Source organism: Pinus tabuliformis, chromosome 1_2 (genome assembly GCF_031772625.1).
Source record: "Pinus tabuliformis cultivar Carrire ecotype Pingquan chromosome 1_2, CPIR1, whole genome shotgun sequence".
Taxonomy (NCBI): domain Eukaryota; kingdom Viridiplantae; phylum Streptophyta; class Pinopsida; order Pinales; family Pinaceae; genus Pinus; species Pinus tabuliformis.
The window spans coordinates 892,411,356-892,421,084 of NC_142298.1; the positions used below are offsets into that span (position 1 = coordinate 892,411,356).

At 37.0% G+C, this 9,729-nt stretch overlaps 1 protein-coding gene and 1 long non-coding RNA gene across 2 annotated transcripts in view; both read left to right on the forward strand.

Moving 5' to 3' along the window:
- The window catches only part of LOC149208820 (glucan endo-1,3-beta-glucosidase 2-like), a 173,266-nt gene extending 167,908 nt beyond the window's left edge, over window positions 1-5,358 (forward strand). The window contains exons 2-3 of the mRNA XM_089398432.1: window positions 3,408-3,551; window positions 3,962-5,358. Coding sequence (XP_089254558.1) covers window positions 3,408-3,551; window positions 3,962-5,358 — 1,541 coding nt within the window. The remainder of the gene's footprint in view (window positions 1-3,407; window positions 3,552-3,961) is intronic.
- A 2,070-nt stretch (window positions 5,359-7,428) lies between these two features.
- LOC149208821 (uncharacterized) lies at window positions 7,429-9,521 on the forward strand. The gene is made up of 3 exons (XR_016252793.1): window positions 7,429-7,800; window positions 8,671-8,698; window positions 8,881-9,521. It is a non-coding gene; the product is annotated as an uncharacterized LOC149208821 (long non-coding RNA).
- The last annotated feature ends 208 nt before the right edge of the window (window positions 9,522-9,729 follow it).

A 9,729-nucleotide genomic window follows, 5' to 3' on the forward strand; every position in this document is an offset into this window, starting at 1 on the left:
CATAGAAAATAAATGTGTTATATTAATTTTTCACTTAACTAAGTGTGTTTAAAGGATACCGTATGATGTTTCTAGGAAGATTATGGCAGATTTATATTTGTTATCTTCTAAAAATGGTGACATATGCATGGAACTAATTAAAAATAGTTCCTAAGAAAGGATTTCAAGATCCAAATATTTGGAAGGCTAGTCTCAGGTTTTCTAGCCACACATCTCCTATTGTGGTGAACTTCTAAGATTTCTAATCATAAAGCCTCGTTATATATCTATTCCTCAAGTTGAACCTAAAAAAAGAACCCTAGTATTATGGACTAAAAGGGAAACATGCTTAGGGCTTATAATTCCATTATGAATCAAAAGTAAAGACAAACCAAAGAGATAATCAGGGTCAAATTATTAAAGATACCATGCAGCACATAATGCCAAATGATCTATGTGATAAGTAGTAGTATAATCTATAAAATAGGAGTGATATCCAAAAACGGTTTCAAAGCATTGATTAAATGGGTCCCTACTACAAAAGGAATGATAACTATGAGAGAAAGATCCATTTTTCCTATGGCAAATGGGGCAGATTTATATGAACGAGTAAATAATTGTAGAGGAAATCTATGAAGATGAAGGATGTGATATAAACCCTAAGCCCTAATAAGATCCAATTATTGTGGAGTTGATATATAGCCATATTTTAAAGGAAGCATAAAACCACAATAAAATCATATGCATGGAAGCCCATAAAATTTCAATTCATCCTCCTATTAAGGATCCAAGTTCACTTACACCAATAACATTTCCTACTATGGTGTTCATTATCCATTCACAAAGCGAGGTTTTGCAAGGCTAACTGGTGTATAAAGGTGGACACCTATTTACAATATCCAAGTTTCGGATAAAGAACATGGTACATATGTTAATACAATCAACAAACATATAGAAGCACACCATCACATTAAATATTTAAGACATGTATAAATTAATAAACATGTTAATACCATCAACAAACATATAGAAGCACACCATCACATCAAATATCTAAGATATGCATAAATTAATAAATTCACTATAAATAAATTTGTGGGTGCCCATCTCTTGACTATTTTTTCAAATTGCTAATATCTTATTCTTCACTATATCCCTACTACCTATCCCCATCCTTCCTTGTCTTAGTAGTTAGAGAGGCATAGAGTATGTTAATGTGTTCTTGCAAAGGCTATCATGTGTCAGTGAGGTTTTATCCTTAGAAAAAGAACAAACCCTACTTGAAATGTCGATACTATCCTAGTGTTCGAGATTCCACCTTGTGATTTCAGACAAGTATTTGTTTCATTTTTTTAGGATTGTTATGCTCTCCTTTCTAGTTATTTCAACTGTCATATTTTATTAAATTTTATCCAAATCAATGGGAAACTTCTAGTATTACAAGGATTTTGGATGAAATTTCCTTTAGTATCCTTAGAATGCCTTAGTTTTTTTAATATTTAGGATCATTTAGACTCTAAAACTGTGGAGGATATGTCAACATGGGTTCGTCACCCTAGGCACACCAGAGGTAAGAATAAGCAACACTCGAATATGATGGCTCTACACTTGCAGATGAAGATTGTCTTGGGTCTCGTCTTTAAAGATAAGCAAGTGGAGTTTTATAATGCCTTCGCCTCCTGGGGAGACATCAAAATGCGGCTTTGAAACAAGTATTTTTTCCTGGGTAGGATTGACTCCCATCTAGCACATGTGGAAGTCCATATCTCTTGTGAGTCAAATAGTGGTGATTTGATGGACCCTCTGGGCTCTAGTGCGAGGGTTCCTGCAACAATCTCCTCCTCGGACAATGATCAATGACCAAACAGGATGGCTTAGTAATTCAACTGATTGGGCTTCCGTCTTCAGCTAGGGAAAAAAGGCCCATGATTATTTGAATGTCCTCACAACTATTGTTTTTTGGCACGTCTTGGCGTATGTTTTTGTTTATTGTTTTTTATGGTGGCAACTATGGCACTTACATGGGTTTGTTTTGATAATTATGTTTTGGTGGAAACACAATTTATGGTGGCTTAATGCTTCTATTACCGACCTGGGTGCTCTATGTTTGTATTATAAAGGTGTGACTACGGTGATTACATGGGTCATTTGTGGAAATTTATTTGCTGGAAATGTAATGGGTTATGGGATAATGTCCTTGTTTCGAACCTGGGCACACAACTATGTATGGTTTCTTTTGTTTTTTGGCTTAAGTGTGGACTTTCCAGTCAGAGTCTCTCATATTGAAGTGTTTCAAGGAGAAACAAAATCATGAGGAAGTAATCTGAAAAAAATATATATCTCTATTTTTTTTACTAATACAAAAGCCTCAATTTACTAAAAAAAATATCATAACTTTTTTTTAATTTAATTTAACAATTATACTTCATTTGGTTAGAACTTTAATTAAAATTTAGTATATTTTAATTAATTATATTTTAAAAATTGTATATTTGAATAAATTTTCATTGTATAGAATGACTATATGGCTTCTGATGGTTATCAATTGATCTTAATATTTTTTAATAGGTTTTGTTTTATTAATTTTTTTTATGGAAAGAGGAATCTTCAACTAGGCCGGTTTTGCACTCGTGTGACATGGGGTCAATTTTAATTGTTACCACTATAAACCATACCACCTTGCCCCCGTGAATCACACATGGGTCAGGGATTTGAGAGATTGAACATGGGACCTTTCACTCGCATTCATGGGATTGGAAACGCTTACATTCTAGAGTTGGTCTAGGACCTGATACAAATACAAAAGCATAATTAATTGTTGTCTGAGTTCTTATGTTCCTAACTTCAGTAAAGAACATAAAAAATATTCAAAGTTTAGGGAACTCTAATTGTCTAATTGTTTGGTTGGCAGGAAAAGATAATTTAGACGTTCTTAATCTTGTAAGATGGAAGTGGAAAATATAATAAAAGAATAAGGACTTCCAAATTATCAATTTCTAGAATATCTACATCAAGTTTAATGGAACTGCTAACAACCTATCAAATAAGCTTTCCAAATAAAAAGTGTCCATATTTATTATGAAAAACTCATTGCAACTACCATACAAGCCACCTACACAATCCCTCTAGACTGAAATCATTCAGTTAGCAAGCAGATTTGTACTTCAAAGCCTCCATCTATAAAACAATCAAAGGATGGAAAATCAATTTTAATGATATTATCTCATCTCAACGGTTACAATCAACATGTAATTTTACCCTGGGTAGTGTTCCAATTGTAATCTTTAACAAATGTCATATTTAGGCTGATAGGCCTTCCTTTGAAAGAGACTTTTGTCGTCCTTTTGTCTCTACGATTGACACGTGTCATTCACATTCAGCGGGCACAGTTTTCGTCTCTACGATTGACACGTGTCGTTCACATTCAGCGGGCACAGTTTTCGTATTAGACTCCTTCGACTCCTTCAGCGGGCAACTGAGAATCTTTGCAGCGGCACGAGCTCTATTGCCGGGGTCTCGCAAAACCTCAACGGAAAACTGTTATGCCAATGCCTTTCTCCATAATGATGGCGGTCTCGAATCTTCACCCACTACATGAAGCCGGCAGAAATATCCCCAAATTTGTTACAAATTCCTGTAATCCCTGAACAAAACGTTACAAATTACTGAGAAGGCAGTTTAAAGTTAGCAGCGATTCTCCATGTGCCTTCAATGGTGTCCACTGTGATAGAGAAGGGCACGTTGTGAGATTAGAATTTGAATGCTCTGAGTCTGTGACCCTTTGGCCCAATAGTTCATAAATCAAACTGCAGTCCTATGGGAAAATGTGGTCTTGGTATCCGATGCACAATCTTCCAGAACTGTGTTACAGTTAGCGAGAGCATGTAGGAGCTGATGATAGGCATTGTTTAGAAACGTTTGACAGTTCTGTGTTCCTTTTGAGCTTATGGTTTGATCTATAATATTATTTATGTGTTGTCAGGAACATCAATTGGAGTGTCATATGATTCAAAGGACAGTACCTTGCCATCTCCTAAGAAGCTTGTAGAACTGCTGATGAAACATGATCTACTCCATGTTAGGCTCTTGGATGCCAATCCCATTGTTTTGGAAGCTTTATCTGGGATAGGGATTGAGGTGGCTGTGAGTATGAAGTATGAGCAAACGAAGGAAATTGGAAAATCGAAGTCACGAGCAGCATTATGGCTGAAGAAAAACGTCATGGGTTTCATGCCTGATACCCTCATAACCAGTATCATTGTTAACCATCAAGGGATATCAGAAGAAGCAGTATCGACATTGGTATCTACTATGAAAGCCATTTATTCTGCTCTTGTGGATGCAAATCTAGATAAGCGTATCAAGGTCACAACCACACTTTCATCCGCTTTGATTCAAGATGCATCTAGTGTGCCTCCATCCTCTTCCACCAAGGATTTGAGGTGGGTTTTTCACCCTCTGCTGGCGTTTGTCTCAAAGACAGGTTCTTTTTTGATACTGAACACTGACTTTAACAGAGATTTTGCACATAGTGAAGAAGACCTCATTAACTCTATGGTCATTGCTGCCAGAAATGCTATGGCATTTCTTCACTATCCTGATATTCCCATAGTTATTAATGATCAAGGTCTGCTTTCCGAAACAATGAAGACCTTTTTAATGACCAAAAATCTCAGGGATCAAGTTCTTGCCCAAAGCATGAATAGGGCTCGGATATGGACAATAATAGTGAAAATGAGTTCTTTGGACGTTTCTATGCTGAAGGAGTTGAGCAGAGAAGGGGAAGAACTGTTCCGCTCAAACTCTAGGGAGCTTTTGGACAATAAAGCTAACTCTACCAGGAACAAGACAGCTGAGTTGGGATCTCAGCTTGATACTTTTCCAACTACACCTATTACAACAACTCCTCCAACTCTGATCACGACCACACCCACAACACCAATAGGAATAACTCCTCCTCCAACAACAATCACACCAACAACCCCTACTACCCCAATCACAACCCCTACCACCCCAACAGTTACCCCTTACACCCCTCCCTCAACACCTACCACAACAACACCGACAACCAGCTCAAGCCAAAGTTGGTGTGTAGCAAAGCCTGGTACCCGTGATTCAAGCTTGCAGGTTGCTCTGGACTATGCTTGCGGGCTTGGAGGTGCAGACTGTACAGCAATTCAACAAAGTGGCACGTGCTATAACCCAGATACTGTTTTTTTTCATGCTTGCTATGCTTTTGACAGCTACTACAAGAAGAATGGCATGGCCCCTGGTACTTGTGACTTTGCTGGCAATGCAATTGTGACTAATCAAGATCCAAGTAAGCTATATGCCCTTATGCGAAGTTTGTTTTTTGCCCCCTGTTTTTCTTTTCATTGAATTTCTCAGTTTATATGGATTCCTATGGTCCTGTGGTGACGATAAACGTTTTATCCACTTTTACATAGTTTGTTGTCTGCTTGTTTTGTTTCACTGCGTCAACTTCTTGGATACCTTCCGCTGAGTCTCATCTTTACATTGTGTTAGATGATAGTTGAGTTGCATGCTTATGATTCATCTACCCACTTCCATGCCTGGTTGAGCTCATCTGAATGCAAAGAAATCCTTCGCTGATATACATTTTCCAATTGTAGGTTCCACCATGATAAGTAAGTGACATGATTATAGACCCATTTCCTGCCTGTTGTCTGTCTTAAAACTGCATGCAACCTTCAAATGTAAACACTCGTTATGGATAACTTGTATTGTTCAGGATATTTCCTTTTGGTTTAATGATGGAACTGTGTGATGTATTAAGAGAGAGTTATATTTGTAGGCAATCTGCTCTTCTGCATACAACATAACTTTCATTTATGCCTCGATATATTGCATATTATTTTTTTCTTTATTGATTTTGTTATGAGAAGCTAAGGGTATGCATACTAAGTTTCCTTTATATCCACTCTATCTTCTGCAAATTTTACTGTTCCAGTTTATATGAATATAAAAGATGTTTTTGTTTTTTGTGCACCGTTTTGGTTCTGCTATATTCAAGATATTTGATTGTGATTAATATGCTTGACATTATACATTTTCGAAAATCTTCCCTTCATGGGTTAACATGATTTACAAATTGAGGCTTGAAATTGTGTGAGACTGGAGAATGCATTGCACTCATGCAAATCTTCCTTTATGGATTTTGTGATGATAGGTACTGGGACATGCACATTTCCACAAATGTAATACTAAGGAACCGCATTCCTCCTCCTATCTTTTGTTCATTTTTCTGTTCTACAATAAGTACTTTTTCAAGTTTTCATACAGAATTGAGAATCAAGATTTACTGGATTTTTGATATATTTTATGTTATATCTCAGCTTATAGTTTTGTAGCGTTCTGATTTTTCCAAATTACTTGCAGCAGTAGCAGTTCATCACTTCTTAATACAAGCATACCTGCATCTGGTGGCTTGGATGGTACTAGTATTCCACCAACATCGGGCAATAATGGCGATGCAACATCCATATTCTTCTATGTTCCTGTTTTCTTTGCTTTGTTTTCTTTGATTGTATCTATGATGGTCGGAAAACAGCTTTAGATGATATCGATCTCTATTGGGTGAATCGAGGAGAAACATCAAGATGTTTTAGTTGGAATAGCTAGTGTAGACAGAGAGCTAGAGGATGTATAGGAAAAACTCTCCAGAGTTTGATCCCATTTGTCCCAACATTTTTTTTGATGTAATGGGGGGAACGCTAGGAGAGACTTTGAAAATGGGTACACCAGTGCAGTTCAGGTAATTCTTTCACTTTGTAGGAAAGAGAGATTAAATATAGTTGGTATGCAGGTTTCACTGGGACAAATTGGTTCCACATTTTTTAGTTCACTATCAAGTAAAAGCTTTACAAGAGCAAATAATTGTCCATTTTCTACAGCGTCCTGATTTCATGCTATACTCCTTAGTTTTCGAAATTAAGAATTTAATTAACAAACTTTGCAGAATATCTCTGCAGTTGTCCTGCCTCAGGAGTGTCTGAGGTGTGAGCACTATGTGGCAACAGCTACTTATTTCAGTTACATCTTCCTGTGTGTTGGAGCATTGTTGGTAGAAGCAAAAATGCTAGCAGCAGCCAGTTCTGAAGACCTAAATGCCTGTATCAATTAAAATCCAATAAATGATATAGTGTAGCAGATTTCTTCTAGGAGCTTCTTGGTATTCAAGCAAACAAAGTATATCATTATCACTGTTATTAAAATCCATCTTGTATTCAAAGCCATGCTCATCTTCTTGGGTCTGGATGTTGTTGTTTGGATGGATCAATCATCAAACAGTGTAATTGACAACTATGGAGATGTGGGCCTTGATAATAAAATTGTTTTAAAAGAATGGTATCTCATTCTCATCTTCTTGCTAACCTTCATTCAAATATTTATTTTAGCTGTCTTTTGCATTTTCCTGTGCGTTAGGAATAACTCCTCCTCCAACAACAATCACACCAACAACCCCTACTACCCCAATCACAACCCCTACCACCCCAACAGTTACCCCTTACACCCCTCCCTCAACACCTACCACAACAACACCGACAACTAGCTCAAGCCAAAGTTGGTGTGTAGCAAAGCCTGGTACCCCTGATTCAAGCTTGCAGGTTGCTCTGGACTATGCTTGCGGGCTTGGAGGTGCAGACTGTACAGCAATTCAACAAAGTGGCACGTGCTATAACCCAGATACTATTTTTTTTCATGCTTGCTATGCTTTTGACAGCTACTACAAGAAGAATGGCATGGCCCCTGGTACTTGTGAATTTGCTGGCAATGCAATTGTGACTACTCAAGATCCAAGTAAGCTATATGCCCTTATGCGAAGTTTGTTTTTTGCCCCTTATTTTTCTTTTCATTGAATTTCTCAGTTTATATGGATTCCTATGTTCCTGTGGTGATGATAAACGTTTTATCCACTTTTACATAGTTTGTTGTCTGCTTGTTTTGTTTCACTGCGTCAACTTCTTGGATACCTTCCGCTGAGTCTCATCTTTACATTGTGTTAGATGATAGTTGAGTTGCATGCTTATGATTCATCTACCCACTTCCATGCCTGGTTGAGCTCATATGAATGCAAAGACATCCTCCGCTGATATACATTTTCCCATTGTAGGTTCCACCATGATAAGTAAGTGACATGATTATAGACCCATTTCCTGCCTGTTGTCTGTCTTAAAACTGCATGCAACCTTCAAATGTAAACACTCGTTATGGATAACTTGTATTGTTCAGGATATTTCCTTTTGGTTTAATGATGGAACTGTGTGATGTATTAAGAGAGAGTTATATTTGTAGGCAATCTGCTCTTCTGCATACAACATAACTTTCATTTATGCCTGGATATATTGCATATTATTTTTTTCTTTATTGATTTTGTTATGAGAAGCTAAGGGTATGCATACTAAGTTTCCTTTATACCCACTCTGTCTTCTCCAAATTTTACTGTTCCAGTTTATATGAATATAAAAGACGTTTTTGTTTTTTGTGCACCGTTTTGGTTCTGCTAGATTCAAGATATTTGACTGTGATTAATATGCTTGACATTATACATTTTCGAAAATCTTCCCTTCATGGGTTAACATGATATACAAATTGAGGCTTGAAATTGTGTGAGACTGGAGAATGCATTGCACTCATGCAAATCTTCCTTTATGGATTTTGTGATGACAGGTACTGGGACATGCACATTTCCACAAAGGTATATACTAAGGAACCGCATTCCTCCTCCTATCTTTTGTTCATTTTTCTGTTCTACAATAAGTACTTTTTCAAGTTTTCATACAGAATTGAGAATCAAGATTTACTGGATTTTTGATATATTTTATGTTATATCTCGGCTTATAGTTTTGTAGCATTCTGATTTTTCCAAATTACTTGCAGCAGTAGCAGTTCATCACTTCTTAATACAAGCATACCTGCATCTGGTGGCTTGGGTGGTACTAGTATTCCACCAACATCGGGCAATAATGGTGATGCAACATCCATATTCTTCTTTGTTCTTGTTTTCTTTGCTTTGTTTTCTTTGATTGTATCTATGATGGTCGGAAAACAGCTTTAGATGATATCGACCTCTATTGGGTGAATCGAGGAGAAACATCAAGATGTTTTAGTTGGAATAGCTAGTGTAGACAGAGAGCTAGAGGATGTACAGGAAAAACTCTCCAGAGTTCGATCCCATTTGTCCCAACATTTTTTTTGATGTAATGGGGGGAACGCTAGGAGAGACTTTGAAAATGGGTACACCAGTGCAGTTCAGGTAATTCTTTCACTTTGTAGGAAAGAGACGTTAAATATAGTTGGTATGCAGGTTTCACTGGGACAAATTGGTTCCACATTTTTTAGTTCACTATCAAGTAAAAGCTTTACAAGAGCAAACAATTGTCCATTTTCTGCAACGTCCTGATTTCATGCTATACTCCTTAGTTTTCGGAATTAAGAATTTAATTAACAAACTTTGGCAGCAGAATAGCTCTGCAGTTGTCCTGCCTCAGGAGTGTCTGAGGTGTGAGCACTATGTGGCAACAACTACTTATTTCAGTTGCATCTTCATGTGCATTGGAACATTGTTGGTAGAAGCAAAAATGCTAGCAGCAGCCAGTTCTGAAGACCTAAATGCCTGTATCAATTAAAATTCAATAAATGATATAGTGTGGCAGATTTCTTCTAGGAGCTTCTTGGTATTCAAGCAAACAAAGTATATCATTATCACTGTTATTAAAATCCATCTTG